Source organism: Macrobrachium rosenbergii, chromosome 3, assembly GCF_040412425.1.
Source record: "Macrobrachium rosenbergii isolate ZJJX-2024 chromosome 3, ASM4041242v1, whole genome shotgun sequence".
Classification (NCBI taxonomy): domain Eukaryota; kingdom Metazoa; phylum Arthropoda; class Malacostraca; order Decapoda; family Palaemonidae; genus Macrobrachium; species Macrobrachium rosenbergii.
In genome coordinates, this window is record NC_089743.1 from 7,837,728 (window position 1) to 7,859,984 (window position 22,257).

At 38.3% G+C, this 22,257-nt stretch overlaps 1 protein-coding gene across 4 annotated transcripts in view; it reads left to right on the plus strand.

Moving 5' to 3' along the window:
- LOC136852452 (dehydrogenase/reductase SDR family protein 7-like) overlaps nt 1-22,257 on the plus strand; it is a 95,018-nt gene that overhangs the window by 60,926 nt on the left and 11,835 nt on the right. For all 4 annotated transcript variants that reach the window (XM_067127085.1, XM_067127094.1, XM_067127104.1 and 1 more), the window contains 3 exons: nt 4,881-5,024; nt 9,688-9,907; nt 20,775-20,859. In XM_067127085.1, coding sequence (XP_066983186.1) covers nt 4,881-5,024; nt 9,688-9,907; nt 20,775-20,859 — 449 coding nt within the window. The remainder of the gene's footprint in view (nt 1-4,880; nt 5,025-9,687; nt 9,908-20,774; nt 20,860-22,257) is intronic.

Below are 22,257 nucleotides of genomic sequence, written 5' to 3' on the forward strand. Positions count from 1 at the left end.
AGTACAGTAATATTAAATGGTAAGATTAAATAATAATAATATGTAATACTATACACTGGGTACCTGTAATAATTTAATAATACATAATAATAATAATGAGGTTAAATCATGTGGTACTCACTAGTGATGAATGTTGATTATAGATGATGATGATGAATTAGTTGTGCAGTCCGATGAATGACGATGAAGATATGACTGCACAGCAACGTAGAGGAGTTACATTTCCTCTGAGGGTGCCTCTTCCCCTTCTTCAAGAGGCACTTCGTCAGGGGTTTCAGGAGGCACCACCTTGTTGAGGTAATTGAACATGTCCACAAAGGTGTTATGACCATGAAATTCTTCAAAATCCTGGTCTGTTGGTGGGATAGAGAGGGCGGTGAGTTCTTATCCAGCAAGGGCCTTCCCAAGCATTCTACCCTTTTCATATTCCTTCTCGATGAAGGCAACGGCACTTAATGTCACGCCATAACGGGCTGTTACTTCTCCGTGACTGTTGCCCTTTCTTGACATTACAGTGATGTCTGCCTTCTCCTCGAGTATCATGATCTTCCTCTGGCGCTTAGGTTCTTTGCCAGAAGCCTGAGAAGAAGCATGGCATTTAGGAGGCATCATAGGGCATGATTCCAAAAAATATGCTTAGTCCGTAGTACCATACACAAAACACACACAACCGAGAGATACGCGCCTGGGTAGAGATCTTGGGTCATTTTTTTTAAAGTGTTTTACACAAGGCAGCGAATGGCAGAGAAAGAAAACGCATGCTGGGATGCTGTATACCCAGGCACAATGATACTCGACACTCTATTGGCTGTCGTCTGCAAAGCAGCCAGTCCAGGAGCGCCATTCATTTTCCTTAGCGCTCATTGACTGTACACTTGGCATTGATTGGCTGGATCCTCAATCCCATCTCGCAAAGATGGAATTGTGGGAGCCTCATCTCTCCCAGTTCGTTGCGTATTAAGTACTGATCGGGTGTAATCGTGAATCTGTGTGTGTTGTTTTAAATCTTTGTGTATCACAGCCATTAGTGCCCTAAAATGCCACCTAAACACCCTGCTCTTTCTAAGGATTCTGGCAAAAAGCCTAAACGAAAGAAGGCAGTCATGAAGCTCGATGAGAAGGTCAAATTTCTGGATATGTTGAAGGAAGGCAAAATTTATGCCATGGTAGCCCACTATTTTAACTTGAATGAAAGTACCATGAGGTACACCAAGAAGAAGAGGCTGAGATATGAAAGGTTGTAAGCATGGCCTTTGGTAGTGCAAAAACAGCTTCAACAGTGCATGATAAGACAGTTGTTAAGATGGAATCTGCACTGGCATTTTGGATACAGGACTGCCATAAGAAGAATATCCCCCTCGACTCCAACATTGTTCTCAAAAAAGCGCGATAACTATACCAGCAGTATTCGACTGCTACGGAAGGCGGCGACACACAGACACAGGAAGGCCGCGATGTACAGGCACAGGAAGGCGATGACGAAGGGGAATTAGAATTCTTAAGCTTCAACAACCCTGTGCCAGGAGAAGAAGAAGAGGATGAGGAAGAGCCAAAAGCTGGACCATCATAAGCTCCTCAAGGTTTTCAGGCCAGCAAGGGTTGGTTCCATTGGTTTCAGAGCCAGTTCAAACTCAAGAATGTTTCTCTGCATGGGGAAGCAGCATCTGCTGAAATATCTGGAGACCTTCAAGAAAATTATAAAGGAGAAGGGCTACCATCCAGAACAGGTGTTCCATGTGGATGAGACTGGCCTGCTCTGGAAGAAGATTCCCTCCCGGACATACCTCAAGAAGGACGTAGCCAAAGCCTCCGGATTCAAGGCCCAGAAGGATAGGGTTACTCTCATAATGTGTGGGAATGCAGCCGGTTTCATGCTGAAACCAACCTTCATTTACAAGGCTGCAAACCCCAGGGCCCTCAAGAATAAGAACAAGGCATTGCTGCTTGTGTTTTGGAAGCACAGCCCCAAGGCTTGGATCACCAAAGTCCTAACTGGTTCATTCAGAGCTTCATCCCTCAAGTTAAGCAATACCTCAACAACTTGGGCATGGAGTTGAAGGTGCTGGTTGTTATGGATAATGCTGATGGCCACCCTCTCGATCTTTATTATGAGGGAGTCCAGCTCAGGTTCCTCCCTGCCAACACCACCTCTCTTCTCCAGTCTATGGACCAATCCGTGATCCGTGCCTTCAAGACGCTATACACCTGGAACTCCCTTGACCACCTTGTGAATGCAATGGACACTGACAGTGAATTTACGCTGAAGGAGGATTGGCATAAATTCACGATTGCCACATCGACCGATTGTTGAATGACATGAGAAAGGATTTGGACGAGCTGACGAAGTCTGCCAGCAAGGAAGAAGACACGCCAGGTTCAGTGGAGGAGGAGGAGGAGGATAAGGGCCTGTCTTTGGAATGTCTGTCGAGGATGATTAGGGAGGCGCAGGATGTGGCTTCGTTGTGGGATCCTTATATGGAAAGCTCCTTAAAGTTTTCAGTTCCCCTTGATGCAGCAACAGCAGCTGCCTATCACCATGTTTATTAAACGTACCAAGAAGGACCCTCCAAAGCCACCCCAAACCCCTGGAGAAGTGCCTCCCCAATCACCTGAAGTAGTGCCTCTCCAACCACCTGAAGAAGTGCCTCCCCAAGCACCTGAAGAAGTGCCTCCCAAAACCCCTGATGAAGTGCCTCCTGAAGAATGGGAAGAGGCACCCTCAGAGGAGATGTAACTCCTCTGCTTTGCTGTGCAGTCATATCTGCATTGTCATTCATCGGACTGCACAGCTAATTCATCATCATCATCTTTAGTCAACATTCATCACTGGTGAGTGCCCGTATGATTAACGTAATCTTAATATGCATTTAGTACTACATTTTTTTAATGTGCATACATATTTTTGCTCTCTCTCTCTCTCTCTCTCTCTCTCTCTCTCTCTCTCTCTCTCTCTCTCTCTCTCTCTCTCTCTCTTGTGAATTATGTACATACCAGTGTTTCCCCTGTAAAAGAAAATGGAACAGCTTGAATAGCAACTGAATGAAAGAAATGTTCAAGATGACTTTGAAATTATATTAATATCATTTCAAAGATTAATTCAGTAATAAGATAATATTTTAAGGTATATTTGATGTAGGATGATAGTTTAAGGTATACATTTTGTGTTTGAACTTTCAAGATAGGCAGTTATAAGCATTTTTAGGGGGGGGCAGTGTTTTAGGCACTCACAGATTTTAACTATTCGCAGGGGGCTGTGGTACACATCCCCCACGAATACAGGGGGTTGGCTGTATAGCCCTTAGGCTTCATTTTTAGGGGTTCAGTCACTTAACCATAAAAAATGTGAGATCCTACCCATATGAGAAAAAATCATTGCATCTCTCATCCCTGAATAAATTTTGGGGTTGTTTTACTTACCAGATTTTTTTTATTACACTTCTTTATTTGTTAATTTGACCCTTTTTGTTTCTTCCCATCCTACTTGTCTTTTTTGGTACACAGTTTTCTCTTGTGACCATATTTCATCCATGTGTTGTTCGTCTTAGTATGAACATTATAGTGCTAATACTTTTTACAGGAACTCCATATCTTACCCAGTGACACATATAGTTAGATAATTTACTGTATGTGGAATCAGTGCAGTAGAATCTTGATGTGCCATGTGTGCCAATTTTGGTCAGAATCATAGTAAATTATTGTTAGGTTTGAAAGCAGTTATCCATTCAAACCATTTAAGAAAGAAAGTAAGAAGGACCATTCAAGGTTTCTTCAGTATTTTCCTCAATCTGCTAGTTCTTTCTCATTACTTCCCTGACCTGGTCCATATTTGTCTGAATTTAATAATGAGGTTTTTGCCATGGAGAATCAGGTTGAAGTTATAATTCACATTGTGTTATCTCTGTTCAGTATTGTTTTGCTTCTGCTGTTTCTCCTACCTGTCTTTTCTATGCCTGCATATGACTTCCTCTTTTGTTTCATTTCCTACCACTTTTCTTAATCTCCGTTTTCTTCCAGATTTTAGCCTTTATTTCTTTGAATCTCACAAACATTCATATAGCTACTGGTTTTTTGGCCGTTAAGGAAAAAGAAGTGAAATAGAGGGGTTTTAATTGGTTTACTGGCCTGCTTCGACTTCTGTTTACCCTCCCTCCAGTAGGTAATGATATAGCAACTCTGTTTCTGGCTGGAGGGAAAATATTGATTGTATTTCTTGTGCTTTTCTGGATTTTTGGTATATTACTCTTTGTTTTGTATAGAATGTGTCATTTAGTAAGGCAGTTTCTGAAACTAGATATTAGGTAGGAGCTGTTTGTCATTGACTAAGCATTAAGTCACACAAAGTGCCTGATTTGTTTATGTAAAGTATGTGGATTTGGAAGATCACTGTCTCAAGTATAGTGACTGCCTGTTGACATGATGAAAGCATATGTTAAGCACAGGAATAGGAGAGAAGTAGATAGGAACAAGAAATATTTGGTTAAAGATGTTTGTCCCAATATGGAAGAGGCAGGACTAGGCCTAGATAGTCAAAAGTGTTCCTAGTGGAAACTCCAGAACAACTCTAAAAACCTCTGTCTATTCCCAGTCTACCTACCATTCTTCTTTCATCCCCTGATCCTTCTCCCCAAGCTCATCTTTCTTTCTCCCCTACAGTTCAGGCTAAAATGTAGTAATACATTCAGTTCCTGTGTGTCTTTCTTTAGTTCTAAAAGCCACTTGGTCTCTCAACCCTTTGGCCTTGTTTTGTTCAGTCATCTTGGAAACAAAGAAAGAAAATGAAAAATTGAAAAATTGTGTGGCATAGTTTCTGAGAAAACAAATGCTCTGCATATTGCAAAACACTATTCAATTTATGGTTAATATAAAATGTTACTTTTCAGGTGGTTATGATAACTGGAGCTAGTTCTGGCCTTGGTGAAGCAATGGCTCATGCTTTGTATAAGCGAGGTGCACGTTTGATACTGGCTTCTCGCAGTGTAGATAAGTTGACCAAGCTTAAAGATACGCTTCTGAAATCATATGTAGTAAGTCAGAAGAAAATTGAACTCTACCTGTTGTTCTGTTGTTGATTTAGCCTTGTTTTTTTTCTGTATAATGAACATTTTAATGTGCCAAATGGTAGAATGTAAGGGAATGATATAAACCAACACTCCTTTAGATATTTGTTAATGAATACTAAATTCAGATTGTCATTTTTAATTTTTTATTTTTTTAGTGAAGTCCAGAGCCTTTTGCCTTCATTTTCCAGTATTAATGATTAGTGAATAGTACAAACAAAGGAGTATTTAGATTATGAGTGAAGCATTCTCTACTAGGGAGAAATGTCACTTCTGTGTTTTGATATTCCAGTTGTGCAACTACGCAGACCCTTGCCCTTTGCTGTCATCAGCGGGCTTAGAAGATGGCAGCTTAGGTCTAGGCATTGTACCAGTTCTGTGGTGAAATTAAACATCAAAACCCTTGAAGCCTTGTACCACAGCTGCTGACCTAACAAATTATAGCCAGGCCTTTGTTTTTTACTTCTAGTAACAATCTTACTTTTCTTTCATTCATGTGTCAAAACAGTCTTTACAATAAGGAATCAGAAGTGATTTTGATTATGGAAAATTCTGCTAGTGAAACTTTGATGGAGGGTAGAGTTGGATGGCATGTGCCTCCACCCATTAAGCTAGAGTACCTGAAATGGCCAAGCAAGGGGGAACATTATTGCCAAGCCATATAAAATTATCTGGGCCTCAGTTATGTCTTCAGTCAGAAGATTGATAGACGCTCCTAAAGCCTGCTCCTGGCAATTAAGAATGACCACCAGCTCCCTCAGTAAGATTTATGGAGGAAGCTGGCTGCTAATTCTCAGATAATTACTTTGGTACCTGGAAGTTTGTGTCATGCTTGGCGGCAACATCTTGTCCTCTTATAGAAATGGCCTAAGCTCAGTTTTGAGAACGAGAACAACTTAGGATGAATGTATCATGTGCTTATTGTAGCCATCTTTTCCCGTCCTTTCTTTAATGCTTTCAGTGGTGTATGTTAGCATAGGACATGGAAGATTGTAGGTAAAGAGATTGACATTCCCTTTGCTTAGGTCTGACTTGAGTTCTGCTAGTTAAGATGACATTCTTGGGTTTCTGCAGCCTCTTCTAATTAAATATTTGGCAACTCTATTCAAGTCTCAAGCCGAATGAAGCCTTGTTGTACTCCACTAATAACACTTCTTTGTCTGTTACTTCAGAAATTTTTACCTTCTTCAGGTCATGGTTATCTAGTCTTTTTGCTGAAGTGTCCAACAACATCCCGCTAAGTCATGAAATAAAGGGCTCTGTGTCTGTGGTAGCAGAATCCTTCAACTCCAGGTGAGAGGATACAGGTAACTGGAATTATCCTTCCCTCTTTAAAGCAGAATCCACTGCAGATAGATTTGAAGAGACTGGGAAAATTGAGGGTACCATTCTCTACTGCTCGGTGTTTGCACCATGGACATTAATGTCTTAACATTGGCACTGATACAGTCTGATCTGAGGTGCTGTAGGGTTAACTTCTAGCATCAGTCCTCTTTGCATAAGCATGTCCTGGTATCGTCAAGGGCATCTCTTTCTTCATCATTGAAGTTGCAGCCTCAGGCATCATCTTGGCCTCGGTCTCTCTCTCTCTCTCTCTCTCTCTCTCTCTCTCTCTCTCTCTCTCTCTCTCTCTCTCTCTCTCTCTCTCTCTCTCTCTCTGTGCATTCACAAGGCTCATGTTACAACTCGATCATTGCTGCATAGCAATATTGGTATTTACAAGCTCAAGTCTTATCATTTGGAGAAGAATCCAAGTCTCTCCCCTGTTTCAAGATCCCAGGAAGTTACTCGTAGTGAGATTCTTCCCTTAGGTGGTTCTGGGAATGGCTTCATTAGGCAATGGTAACGTCCTCATTTTTTAATGAAATGGCTACTTGCTGTCTTGGTTGGGAAAGACGAGGATGATGAGTGATCAACAAAGCCTTATCAGTGTTCTGTTTGATGTATCGTTTTCAGGCATTAAAGAATCTCCGACCTTGAAAATACACCTTAATTTTAATTAACAAAATGAGCACTGTGCGCATTCAACTGTCTCAGTGCAATTTGTTTTATCATGTTGAAAAATTTTTTGTAGAGATGACATAACAGCAAACTGAAAAACTTGAACAGATTACCATATACAGTACAGTACTATATTGTATAAGGTACAAACTGCCGAGCCATATTTCATAAGAATTGCCTTGGCCACCAGTGTCTCAGTGCATGCAAATGGATGGGGCTATAGCTGGTACATTATTTCAAGATTTTTATAGTATTGAATGTAGGCTTATGCAGCAGATAAAGGAAAACTTAGTACTACCCATACAATAGAAAATACATTATTCTAAATCTGGAATAACCTTTTATTGCCGACTTGGGCTGTGTAAAAACACATGAAGATGACATACCAAGTGGAACAAAATTAAAGCAGATTAAAGATTCAAACCATGCATTAGCATATTGTTACCATTTGCAAAGTAACACACAAACATGTTGGCTTACGATAGTCTGTGTATAGTAAGATTTACCATTACAGGAGTGAGTCTTTGTGACTGCGTATGTTTTTATGATACTTTTGTTTATTTACAATTTTAATGCTTCTTTCAGAGGTCATATACAGTTCTGAGTAATATTTAGCTTAGATAACTTTCCTCTGGGGCAGGGTGGGCCTATGAAAAATTCAACCTTTGGCCTAATGGATGCTTGTTAAATTTCCGAGACTTATTTCAGGAAAAAAAAATGTGTCTTCAACACAGGGAAATATATATTTATATTATTTCTTTCCCTTTACTCTTAGTTGTACTTTTTAGGTATTGTTAATGGTTCAGGCAAACTGTGAATATTTGCAGAGGGACTGAATCGTAAAAAGAATAATGATAGCGCTTCATGGTTCTTTGATTACTGCATCCAAGCCTTTTACATACTGTAATTTGATTTTTGTTTCCAAAGTGTTGATAGTTGTGGTACATGCCAACATGGTCTAATGTTAATTCTATGTACTGTATAGTAAACTCAAGCAACCAGCACATTTTTCATCCAGCTGCCATTCAATCAAGAATTATTGAGAGAGAGAGAGAGAGATGTTTACTTGTTTTTTTTTTAAGAATTGCTGAATTAATTTGCTGTTTGCCATTCCTGAGACACTTTTTTCCTTTTTTCTTTAAGCAGACAAATAGAGCTGTAGGTCCTAATAGCCAATCATCTAATTCTACCACCCTTCCTGTGTGTGTTTGTGTTGATATATGTATATATATATATGTGTGTAGATTAAGCTCCTCTGCTACCTGCTACTCAGGAGCCCTGCCCTCTCAGTCCCTTCCATCTCCCCCATTCTAAGATATAACTTTGACAGTGACTGTGAGTGTATGAGTGCTTAAGTTTGCAAAACAAAAGGAAAACAACAACAAAATAGGGACAATATCAGAAATTACCATATTTCCCAGCATCAAAGATGTTCTGGCCTCAAAGACCTAGTGTTGAAAACAAAGAGCAAACATAAAAATAAGGTGGCACCACTCAGGAGTTAATGGCTTTTTTTTGGTTGGTGCACTGCACACATTCAACTGTGCATTGATTATTGTAGTTCTTTCAGTTTATTTTAAAAATACTTCGTTTTATGTTTTGTCAAGTACATTGAATGTAATATTAAGTAAGTATATCTGAAGTTGACTACCAATGAACTGAAAAACTTTGTCAGACTGCAAAGCAACATATACGGTATAAATAGCCCAACCATGTTGTATCAGAACTTTTCTTGGCCAACAGTATCTTAGGATGTGTGTGTGTGCATGTTTACATACAAGTATGCATCATGTTGAGATAAACTATGCAATTCTGTGCATTTGCTTGCCTGTCTCTTTCTTTGTTTGGGATATTCTTTAAACAAAATGAGAGATTTTTTATGGGGGTGGGATAAGCAAATAGCAAATTTTATATAAAATAAATTTTTTACAAAGAGAGAGAGAGAGAGAGAGAGAGAGAGAGAGAGAGAGAGAGAGAGAGAGAGAGAGAGAGAGAGAGAGAGAGAGAGAGAGAGAGAGAGAGAGGATAATGATCAGCTTAAAATGTTATGAAATATCTAATAATAAAACTATGAAAAATAGATATTGCTTATTGGTAACAAATGACAAAATGACAGTTCAAGATATAAATACAGTACAGTATGGCATTTTAGGATTTCTCTCATGCAACCAGAAATTCATATAACCAGCAACCCTTTGGCTCCTTTGATCAACTGTTGAGACTATTGTGACTGCAAATGTTGTCATAAGTTTGTGGTGAACTAGTCAATTTTACCTTCTATTTTTGTTAAGTTCCATTTTAAAACGAAATACAATGGCACCGTAACTAGCTTTTGTGCTGTATTGGGTGATTTGTGAAGTGTTCAGTAGGCTTTCTTTGAGTTCATTATCAGTATTTTTTTAAAGTAGTGAAAGAATACCAGTGGTCATTTGAGCAAGACTGCATATTTGCTATATCTTCTCTTAGAAGACCCCTGACAGACACTTGCAGCATCAAGATTGTATTCAGATATACACTATACATTATAACAGGAGTTCCCTAAAAACATTTTTTATGCTAATCTTGACAAGGTAGATTAGTAATAGTGTACATATAGTTTTAATTCTAATAATCCCATGTACTTTTTTAGCCACCAGAACTTCATATGCCATCAGTAGTACAGCTAGACTTGGAGGATCTAAACAATATAGCTGTTGTTGCAAAGGAGCTCATAAGAGTCCATGGACATATTGATGTACTCATAAATAATGCTGGGATATCATACAGAGGCGCTGTAGTAGACACTGATATAAGTGTAGATATCAAGCTCATGGTCATCAACTATTTTGCTCAAGTTGCTCTAACTAAAGGTAAGTATCGCAGCTCCATGTCTTGGCACTATTTTAGTATGTAATAACTGTAAACTGATTACATAAATATTTTCTTAATACACTACCATTGTGTTTAATCAGAAGCAGTGGGCATGTGGTTGAATTGTCACTTATAATGAGGGAAGCAGAAATTTTGAAGGTAGATGAGGCATGCTTCTCCCATAAGGGGGACCCCCTTTGTTTTACTTGAGATCACTTCTATTAGTAGTCAGCAACAATTGTTTGTACTGTAATGGTGTTTTTTATCTAAATTTTGCATTTTACAATTTGGTTTTGTCAGTATATTTTAGAGTTGTATGTGCATATGGTGTTTGGTTTTGATTTTTTTAAATACAGTATACTGTTATGGCAGATGGATGTTTTTTTGAGACTTTTGTTTTTATACAGAAATACAGGTTTGTTCTAGATGATAGTGTATAGTTCATAGTATTTCTCTCAAAATTAATATTTTTATTTATTACATAGTATTAAGTCTTAGTGTAATTCCATTTTCCCCAGTATTTTGTTTTTGATTTTTAGGATTTTTGCTCATATTGTTAACAAAATTATAAGAGTCAACTTACATTCCAGCTTTACCACAATTCTCAGTAGGAGAATAGATACTTGGGATAGTGACCTTACATACAGTTAGTCTTTCAGCAACATATGATTCCCTTCAACAGAGGAGAGATGATTATTTGGAATGAATCTTACCTACTGTTAAAGTTAGCCTTATCTTCACGCCAGTTGGTGTGATTGGCATTTAAAAAAAATCAAAATACACTTGGCTAACTCACAAGGACTGTCTTTTATTCACCTGTTTCCCACCAGATGGTGTCGGAATGTTTATGTTCTGTCATATTTCTTCATGCTGTGCATTTTAAATACATAGTCATGAATGGTTTATATTTTGATGATTTCTGGCTAATTTCTCATGTATGGTATTGTGATTGTTTTCTATTTTTTCTCTATGTCATCTACAACAAGCAGAGATGAAAGCATTAGGCTGTATAGGAAAGAGTTGTGAAAACCAATTGTTTAGGTTTTCCTGATAACAATATAGCCTATGTTAGCAGCTATGTTAGACTAGCTGTGCAGGCTCGATTGTGGTATTATTGATATGTAGGTTGTGAGTGTTTGATGAGAGGCTGTAAATTTTTTTGAAGTATCGAAAGACATTAGAGGTCAGAAGGTTATGTAGACAATTGGGCACATCAGCAGCCTACTAAGTTTTTTCCTTTTGTCTTCTGGTGTTGCTGCTTCTCCTTCATTAGCCTACCTGATAGCCTAGGTTATGTGGTTCTAGTTTTGACCAAAATATTGGGGCCAAAATCACCCTCCCCCCACCAGTTTTTGACCTTTTTCAATTTCCCCCATGAGAGAGAAGTTGTCGGAGCCTTGGCTTCTGTGTAACAGTAGCCCACCCTCTGGACTGCCTTACGTCGGTGGTTGTCTCTGACAAGGAACCAAGGGTGTCTCAGGACCAAGGTTCTGTGTCCTTTGACAATTCTCTCACTGTTTTTTCTGGTTCGGGGTTAGCACTGAGGTGCCGCACAGATCTGGCCAGATAGGTTCGTGGTTTGACTTGCGTTAGTTGGCTCCAGTGTTGCCAACTGTGACAACCTGAAATCCGCTAAATGTAGCGTTTTTTCTTATAAGTTAGCGACACCGGCTGACTCCCATAACATCCCTTAGGAAAGTGTATTGTGATGTAGGTAGTCAGTAGTGTTAGAATTTCAAACATTTTACGTTTGCCTCAGTAGTTCTGAGCCGCGTGTCAGTTCTGCTGTTTTCTTTTGGCCCAAGCAGATGGCGACCCTCCCCCTTCTTACTCAGTTTTTCTCTCTGTTGTCTCATATTCGTCATCTTGTGACAATTATTCCTTTTCGTATAGTGGCTCGTTCTTTTCCGCCACTTACTCATCCAGAGTGAGTTAGCATGGTAATAGTCAGCTCTCACTTTTCAGTATTCACCTCTCGGATGCCTTCACTGTTACATTATGACATCATGCAAGGCGACACCATGGTTGTTAAGGTTACATGGTGACATCATGCAAGAACGCTCTTACTTCCCCACCCTCTGCCCAGTACTTACTCCAGCATCCCGTGACATCTTGAGTGACGTGTTCCTCCATTTAGACTCAGGTGTTTCAACTTTGATTTGGTTGATTTTCCTTTAGTACTTAATTAGTGCATAGCTTGCTTTGTTCTGTTTTCACTTCTTTTTGCTGAGGATGATTCCTTTAACTGGCCCCATTTAGTTTACTTATACTTCAGCTCCTTTTAAAATGAGTAAGAAGTTACACTGATTATGGTAGGCTGCATTATCATGAAGTGGAGCCTTTGGGAAATGGATTATCAGTCAAGGAGAAACGGAAAGTGTTTTGTGTTATTAACTCTGCTGGTAACTCGAGCAGTGTTATGTGATCGCAACAGTGTTTGTAGAGTGAGCCTTTTATGCTAGCTTTCAAATGCCACTGCATCTTTTTCCAGTTTTGAAGCTGCTTAGAGCTGGGTTAGGACTTGCTTATGATATATGTTTTTCATCACCTTCTGTTCAACTTCCAGTTTCAAGTTCTTTGACCTAGGAAACGAAGACTCCTGATAGGTAATTTGGCGTAATTGTGAGGCAAAAGTACCTTTGAATGCAGTATTTAGTTCTTAGAATTATAGCCCAATTAATGTAAGAGTAATATATTCGTAATGTTTTTGCATGCATACATAAATATGTATGTACAGTAAACCCCCTGTATTCACATTCCCACGATTTGCGGACTCCCCAATTCATGGATTTCTCCATGGAACATATAAACACATTACTCAAGGAAAATTCGCCCATTCGCAGTATTTTTCACTGAGAAATATTCACTAGTTACTGTATTTTCTTATAATTTTCATGATTAAATGCACTTTTTGTGATGAAACTATTAAAATACTCAGGTATAAGCATTTTTAGAGGGTTTTTTTGTGTTTGAACTATCAAAATAGGCAGTTCTAAGTGTTTTTAGAGGGGTTTTAAGTATTCGCAGATTTTAGTTATTTGCGGGGGCGGGGGGGGTGAGGTACGCATCCCCCGCGAATACAGGGGTTTTACTGTACTGTATATGTATATACGTATGTAGATTCGATGTCTGCTCAGTCTACATCACCCTCCTTTTTTGTAGGCTATGTTATTATTTTATAAAAGGCATCGAGGTCTAAATTCAGCATAGGCTACAATACATTAGGCTAAGCTATCCCATGTTTATTTACCTCAGGCTAACATAACTTAGGCCTAATGCTGTAGGTTAGGCTATCATAATTAAAGATAAACACTGGCCTTGGCTTTGTGGCCAAAATTTTTGGGCGTAAGGGTGGATATATCAGTCTATAACAGATAAATAGATACATTTAAGATATGATGATAATAATAGTTATATTAGTCCTTAAGATGATAGACCTACTTCCAAGGCTAGTGAAAGGAATGTCTTATTCCTTTACAGCTCAGTTGTAAAGTAATAGAACAGTTGTGTAAAATCATATAAGGTAGCCCTGCTCAACCATTAGTAGCTGTTTTTGACAGTGGTCCATCATTGTCTCCTTAACCCCATAGTGTTAAGGTCATCCGCCTAGTTGTCTCGGTTCTGGAGATTAGAAATTTTCAGCACTACCTTTGAATTCTTCCCTATAGGGTCTTGCCCCTACAGCCTTTTTGCACACAAGTCCCAGGTAGAATTTCCCATTTACTCTCGACTTCTGCTTCAGTAGAGTTCTGGCTCACATTCTCAGTAGAGAAATTTGACAAATGTAAACTTAACTGAAGTTTTGAAGTCCCAGTTCAAGTAGGCTGTGTAGATCTTCAGTAGGCCATGTACAGTTTTTTCAGAAGTGTTTGGCAAAGGGTTAAGTGGTTCATTTGGTAGTGATGGTTCTCAGGGAAAGATTCTTTGTACTTTTTGTTATATTTTACCCCTATCAACTTCCTAATATCCTTCTCTCCACACTCTTCACACCGAAAAGTTCAGAGTTCAGAAGGATAGTTTGGACAGTTGTTATGCAACAAGGCCATCGAGCCATGGGCATGTCTTGTCTCAACAAGTTTTTCATTTTATACTCCCTTTTTGGGGGGTCATTCAGTTTGGTTCTGGTGGCTTTTCGAAAGGACAAAGGGTGATAAGTTCTGTAGACATATAGATCACATATTTCTATTTCCCAGTACTCCTTCAGTTGAAGTATAGTATTCTCCTGTGAGTTGAGGTCTTAGCAGTATGGATTCATCTGCTTGGTATCAGAGTTCTGTAGTTCTCCCATACTTGGACAACTAGTTCATGTCTCACCATTTTATTTTTATGATGAGAATTATGTTTTATGCCTAACCTTAGGAGTGGACATTTTGTTCAGTGTTGAATTTCTGTGCTTTTCTAACCCAGTCAGTTTATTTGGAGATGAGGATCAACTATCTCTTGTTAGAGGTTTATTCCTGTAAATAGAAGGTTAACAATTTTCTACCACTGTTGAGAACTACATGGGTTACCCTGTAGACCTCGAGAACCTTTACACTGTCCTCAGATGTCTCAGAGGCAGATTGAGGGGCCATTCTGAGTAACATGTGATGTCAGGAATTGGAAGTGTAAACATTCTCCAGCTCTTGGCAGTTTAGATTAATCTTATCCAAGTCTCAGTTCTTCATAAGACAACAAGGAGACAAATCAAGAAATTTGTTCAGGCTAGCAAAGAAGCTACCTTATCCTTTGGACAGAGTTCAGCAACGTCGCTCCTTTCCTTGTTTTGTCCTAGGGCAAGGTCTCCATTCAGATAGTCTCTCTCCCTCAAGGCTGCCAGAAGTTGTGGAACCTTTAGGGGAACCCAACACCTATCTGTTCATGACTACCCGAAACACTACACTACCAGTGTACTGCCCTCCATGCCAGGACCCTCAGACATGGGCAGTTGATGCCTTCCTTCTAGAATGGTCGATTCTAGACCTTTAGGGCTTTTTCTCTGTTGGCTGATTTTGAGGAAATACTCAACAAGCTGTGAACTTTGCAGATCACAAGGATGCTTTTGTTAGCGCATCCTTGGCCCCAAAGGGAATGGTTTTCTTAAATTTCTTTCTTGGTGGTAGATGTTCTTCATCGTCTTCCATTCAGGAAGGATTTTTTCTGACAATCTTATTCGTGGAGATTCATTCAAACCTCCACATACTTCATTTCACCCCATAGAGATTGTCAATTGCCTGTTACTAACTAATGGCATCTCTAGAATGGCCAAGGAAGCAATCCTTAAATCTAGAAGGCCCTCCACTGTAAGACATATTTCAATAACGCTGGTTATTTTTTTTTATCTTGGTGCTTGTCCTGAGTGATATCCAGCACCCATTCCACTAGGTATCTTCATTTAAGCTCTACCAGTATCTCAGATATGCAAAGCAGTTTTCTGTCACAGCAATCAATGATCCCACTTTACATGGCTTTCAGTTTTACATCATGGTGACTGGAGTGTTACTCATGATTTAAAGTTTTAAAAGGTTTTCAGTCTTTTGTTCTTGGAATTTCTTCCTCCAATCGGGATTTATGATGAAATTTAGACGTAAGCCTTCAGATGTTGACATAACCTCAGTTAAGCCCTTTGATAGGGCATCACTTAAGAACTTTGAAGACACTTTTCTTTCAGCTCTTGTAGCAGCAAAATGTATTAGTGACCTTCAAGTCCTTCTTGTTCTAGTGGCAACCCTCTCTTTTCTTTCATTACTTAGAGAAAAGATATAGAGGAGTAAGCACTTCCCAGCTTTGGTTTCAGTGCCTAATTTAATTGCTTTTGTAGGCAGTGAAAGAGTGGCTGTCTTAATGTCCAGGTTAGACCTAGTAAGAGGTTTTATTAGTGAGCTTAAGCCTTATCTTGTTCTTTGGCTTTGCTCTAGTGGCAACCTCTCTCTTTTCTTTCATTGCTTAGAGAAAAGACTTTGAAAGCCCTTCCCAGATATGTGACAGTGCCTAATTTATCTGCTTAGTTAGCAATGGAATAATGGCTGTCTTATGTCCAGTTAGAACTCTTAGGGTTTACCTGGACAGACACAAGCCTGTAAGAGAAGTTAAGAATTTATCTGTGGTGTTTGAAGTCCAGACACTCTTGTGTCCAAGATTGCTAAAGTCTATGCACACAGTTAATTCATGAGTACAGTATTTTACCTTTTCTGGAGATAATCTGCATGGCTTCTGTACTGTGAACATGACTTTATTTCCTTTAAAACCTTCTTCTAGAGAAGGCTGTCTTGCAGCTCAGTGGAGTTATAACTATTTTTTTTTGCAAATGTTCAATTTTAGCATGAGGTGTTAAGCCTTCAGTCCTATCATTGTGGCAGGGACTCTTTCTCCTGAACCAAATATGATAACAACCATGGCTTTCCATCTTATCGTTAGTTGTTAGGAATCCAGCTAACAAATTTTGGGAGCATGAAGGTACACATGGTGTATAAGAGCGTACCTTCATATGTGAAGGCGGTAGTTGGCTTTAGTTTTGGCTGTCAGTTTTGGGCTTTTGACTCAGGCACTGGAGTCACCAATACTCTACAAGATAGAGTCCTTTTTCCGACAGTACTTACCAGTAAGGATCACACATCAGGCAGGAATGTTGAGAAGCTTTTTCTCCTCCTTAAAAAGCTTTTAGTTCACATGGTTGAACTGTTTCTCTGGCTGCACTAACCCACCATCCTCATTCAATGTGGTAGTCAGCTAATTTTAACAGTAGGTAAGATTCATTCCAAATAATGATAATTTTCATGATAAAATTAATTATTTGGATACTTATCTACTGTTAAAGTGGAAACCCACCCAGCCTCCCTACTTCCTAGCGGGTGGTCATGAAGAAATATGACAGAAAGTAAACATTCCAGCACCATCTGGTGGGAAACAGGTGCATACAAGACAGTCCTAGTGAGTTAGCCAAACGTATTTTGATTTTTTTTAAAAATGCTGATCACACCAAACAGTGCAAAGATGTAAGCTAAATTTAACAGTAGGTAAGTATCCAAATAATTCATTTTATCGTGAAAATTATAATTTTGTATTGTAACTTGGAGAGCTAGGGCTAGTCAAATGGGACCTAGCCATACATGAAGAGGAGCAGGAACTTTGCTAGCATAAACAAGAAGTGCAGTAGATGGGAAATAGCATGACAATCATTTGATTTGCAATTATATGCTGAATGAGAATTAATATTAAGAATTAAATGCTGTTCAGTAATAAGTTCATTTTAATAATCTCTACAAACATTTTTTGAACAGTAATGGGAATGGAGTAGTAAATGGATTTCATTAAAAACAAGTATTTACAAGCAGTAAGAGAAAGAGGTCAGAAAAAAATACATTTAGATTTGATAAGAGAAGAAGCAGTTGATTGAATTCTGATGCTTGTGTCTTCCAAGTGCCAGAGTAGAGAAGACAGTCATTCTCAGTCTTCTCTTCATTTGCATATTATCATCTGTTATTATTTCTTTGTCCTTCATTCATTCATCCACCTTATACTTTACCATGTCTTTGATTCCCCCTCTGTTTTACTGGTTCCTTGAGTTTAAGCAAGTGTTGTTGTTACCAGGTGTTCTTCCCTTCACAGTCAAGGCATACGTAATTACAGTCAGACCTCTTAAAACCGGCACCCTTGGGACCAGGCCACTGCCAGAATACAGAAAATCCCTGATTTTAGAAATCACGTTTATAAACCCCTTAAGTAAACAGTCTTAGTAGCTCATTCCACATATAGTGTGCTGTGTTATCAAAAGTAGAACAAAGCTTATGAATAATCACTGTCATTCGTTAGGTTTAGTTCCTTAGCAAAATTCTGGCCTGCTCCATAAGCATCTCTCCGGAATACTTACCCCTTCGCTACCTCGGAGCTTAAACCTCTTTATAAGCGCACTGTCCAGTTCTGATCTCCTGGCACCCTTCATTGTTTTTCGGCACTTCAAACTTTTCTAGTTTTCGTATATAGCAAAAGCCTAAAAATCTGCTGCTTTTGTTTCTTTAAACTTGCACATGTGTGTGTGTATCTATATACAACAGAGAGAGAGAGAGAGAGAGAGAGAAACTGTTGGCTCGGTTAGGTTGTTACACCAATAGATATCCATTTGCAAAAGTGAAATAATACAGTTGTATTAAGAATATAGTAATGATAATTTTAGTAAAACTGTTGTTTTACATACTGTATGCAATTATATTTCATGCATTATTGTCATATCATGTTATAATTTATGAACATGGCAAGCACATGCCATTTGCATTTTGCTGATGTTTACATTCTTGAAATCATCAGCTGATTGCATTTTACTGACATCATCACAGCCATTAGTTGCTAAATGAAACACGTTTCAGAGATTCGTTTTATACGTAAATTATCAGAGCAAAGTTTAAAAATGCAACTTACTTTATTTATAAATGCAGTAAATTAAATAAAGTAAAGCTGTAATTTTGCCAGTATCGGATGTTGCTTTTGCCTCTTCCAAAACGTTTTGTGGCACGCACATTATTCATTTTTTCTGCCACAGCTACAACTGTAAATTTAGTGGCACACTTTTTTAAACACTTTCCTCTCCACCTCTCCATTGAGTGAAGGATGAATAAAGATTTATTTTATCCTTTTTTAGGGAAGTCGCCATTGAAAATTAGCACATTTTTAGCAAGTTGACATCTGTAACACAAGCTTTAATAAATGTATGTCTGTTAGTTACGGTAACTGACATCGACAAAGGGCAGTTTCTCTATTCGATTGTTTATGTCAGCACTTTCTGTTGTTTGTGCCAGTGTCTTGCACACAGTAGTAAATGGTTATTAATTATAAGAAATATTGATGAATTCTTAAGACAAGTCACAATGTTGGTAAGCCTGATTTAATGTATGAAGATTCACATTTAACCTAATGAATATTGGCTTCTAGGCCTATTTATTAGTTAAAAGCTAACTTGGGTATAATATGCATTATCAGTGTTATGTATTGAAACTGTGATAAGCACAGAAAGCCTAGCATAATGTAATCTAGTGAAAATACATCTCACACTATACACAATGTATATGGTGAAATCGTGTTTATGGATGAAATTTTAATGACTGGAAGATACAAAAGTATACATACAGGTACAAGTAAATTACGGTTCTTTTGTATGCTGTATATTTTTGAGTTTCATAGAATGTTTCTGTTCGCTGAATAAACCCGTCATAAAGGAAGTGGCAGATCAAGCAAGGCTTTTTGCTGTCTATGAATGTGGAACAGCATTGAAAACCCCATGTCAGGTTTTTGGAGATGTGGTCTGTTGCTGACATGTCTGTGGGTGCACTAGCAGAGAATTTTTAGGGCATTGGTAGTTGTGGGGGGATTATTTTGAACTACATTACTACATTATTGAAACTTACAATGAATATGTACACGTCAGGGATGTGTTTTTCAAAGCCATGAAAAGTTATAGGTTCATACCTTCTCAGGTTATGAACTGTGTGGAACCAAGGCTGTAGGACAGCTCTTAGAGAAAGAATCTTCAACCCCCAAGATGGGATCTTATATTGTTATTAGGGTATCTTGCTAAGTTTCCATAAAAAGCTTTTAGATCAGGCTTCTGTGGCTGACCTAACGAAAGTGTCATTTCTTCAACTTTCCACAAACTAAACATTCACAAACACTCAAGTAAGGTAACAGATACAGAGAATTGGTAGTCAGTTTGTCTGGCCTTTGCAGCAGACTTCAGTGTTGAGACAGATTCCAAGAAGCTTGGATCAGGCCACTACAGTACACACTATTCCATTCTTCCACTCTTGTACCTTGACAAGAATGAAAAGTACTTTTTACTTTGCTGGATCAGAACAGTCCAATTGTATCACTAGAGAGTCAATTGGTTCAGGGGATGTACAGCAAGAATTTTCATGTCCACAGATCATATAAAAAAAGAAATAAACAGCAGAAATATTATGTTGTTCTTTCTCAGACAAATTATTCTAGGGGCAAATAGGTCTATAATATAATTAATGGCAAAGCAAAACAAGTTACAATGTTTATCAGAGTTCATTTAAGTCCTCCACGTTTTGAGTATAAAGATCACAAAATTTTATTGCCATGCTTGTAGAGATCCCAAACAACTTTTGTAACACACAAGGTGTATACTGATACAGTACTTGCTAGATCCTTTGATTGCATTTGTCTATGCTTTGGGTGAGGTTCCTCTTCATCTCAACAATCTCTTCGTTTATCCATCATGCCTTCTCTATGGTGTAACTTTGGTGTTATTTGTCGCTAAAGCAAACTGACTAAACTGACCATTTTAAGAAGTAAAATCTGTATTTAATGATATATTCACCCTTTTTTTTTTTTAGCAAAACAAACATTTTGCAACTCTTTCTTTTTCACTATTCATTTTAGAAAAAAAAGGCAGAAAATTTCAGTTTGTGGTAACATAAATACATATTTTTGTAAATTGAATTAAATTTTATTACAAAGCCATTAAGTACATACAGTATGCAAGTTCCCACCTCCCAGCCCCACAAATTTCTTGTAGCTCATGAATTAGACAAGAAAAATAATGAGTCTTAGGCTGACTTTTTTTATTTTTTAAGATTGAAACACCTGGAACAATTTTATGGCATAAAAAAGGAACTGTGGATTTGAATGAAATTTTTTTTCGAAACTGTAATATAACAACTTTTTACTTTTTTTATTTTTTTTTTAAATACTTTGTTATTATTTATACCAATTATTAATTGTATAGACTAAAACTTGGAGAACTGAACATTGGATAAAGAATTGGCATTTATTGTACTGTAAATGTGCTGTTCCATAGGAGCAGGCCAGAAATTCTGTTTTTCTATAGCTCTAAACAATTTTGTTTTAAGATTATTGTATCTTCTCTTACAGCTCTCCTACCTACAATGTTAGAAAGGGGGTCCGGGCACATTATTGCAGTTGGCAGTGTGCAGTCAAAACTAGCGATTCCATACAGGTAATTGAAATTCTCAAAGCTTGTACTAAAATTTTGTTTTTCACAGAAAGAAAATAGCTAGGTACAGTAACTTCTTAATTATTCAGACTAATCAAGTCATCCTATTCAAATATTGACAAAGATTGGAAGATGGGTAGCAAACTGTTCCGTTAATGCTCCTTCATATGCCATGATTGTTGTAACATCAAGGCGTTTGCCTTCAAAAAGGTATACGAGAAAATTTAAAAGTGTTTCCATAGAGATCTCAACTGGGCTCTAAACATGGATATAATGTAAACATATCTTCCAAATGGACTGGTATTGTCAAATAGATGATGTCCGTAATTTTTGCACTAGGTACCTAGCAATATTGGGTGAGTAATTTTTATGGTAGACAGTATTTAAAAAATCCGCACGTGAAGGTCTTGGCTCAGAAAGGAGGATACGTAGAGAACTCTCCCTCCTACTGTCTGGATAGAACAGCGGACAATAGTGGAATTATTCTCTTTGCATGTTGTTAAAGTGATAGGAACCAATGCCTGTTTGGCCAGTTTAGGGCTTTAAGTAAGCAGTTCCTTTGAAGGATAGAAGCTTCCTCAAAACCTTCGAAATCTTGGACAATGGAGGAAAAAGGCATATTGTCCTCAGTTTGTTTCAGTCTTTTCCAAGGTTGTGATTATCGTATGTGACAAATAGGTCTATTTCTGGTTGTGGAAGCATGTTGGCTATTGTTTGAACAGAGTGGTTGTCCAACATCCACTCTATTGAGGCTATCATTTCCTTGATAGAGGGTCTGTTATTACATTGAGAGACCCTGTGAGGTGAATTGCAGATAAGTGCCACTTCCTTGCTTGTGCCATCTGAAGGATGGCTAGCATTATCATATTGAGAGGAGGTGAACATGATCCCAACCTCTTGATGCTATGTCACTCGTACAGATGGAAGAGTCAGGGTGACCTGTTTTGTCAGAGACTCGTTTCAGGTCCAAGGCTGAAGTATCTCCCCAACTTTTTTATTCTTTTGATGAGGTCGGTCTCACATCTATTTTCTTGCATGTGATAGCCAGAAATTGTTCACATTTTTTAGTTGCAATTTGAGTATTGGGTCTATTACTGATGCGAACTGCAGCAGGCCCATCATACATTCTAATTGTCGTCTGGAAGCTGAGCTGTGCAAGGAATGTTTTGAGGAGTTTCCTTATTCTGTTTTGAGTACAGTATTTATGGGGAGAGACAACTGGCCATGAAGAGTATCCCAACACAGTCCCAGCCATTGAAAACATCTGCTGGACATGAGGCAGGATTTTTTCCAATTTATTAGGAAACCTTTTGACTAGAGTATGTTAACCATTGCTCTTAGACTTCTCAAGCACTTTTTTTGTGGGCCCCCAGATTAACCAATCATCTAGGTAGGCTATTA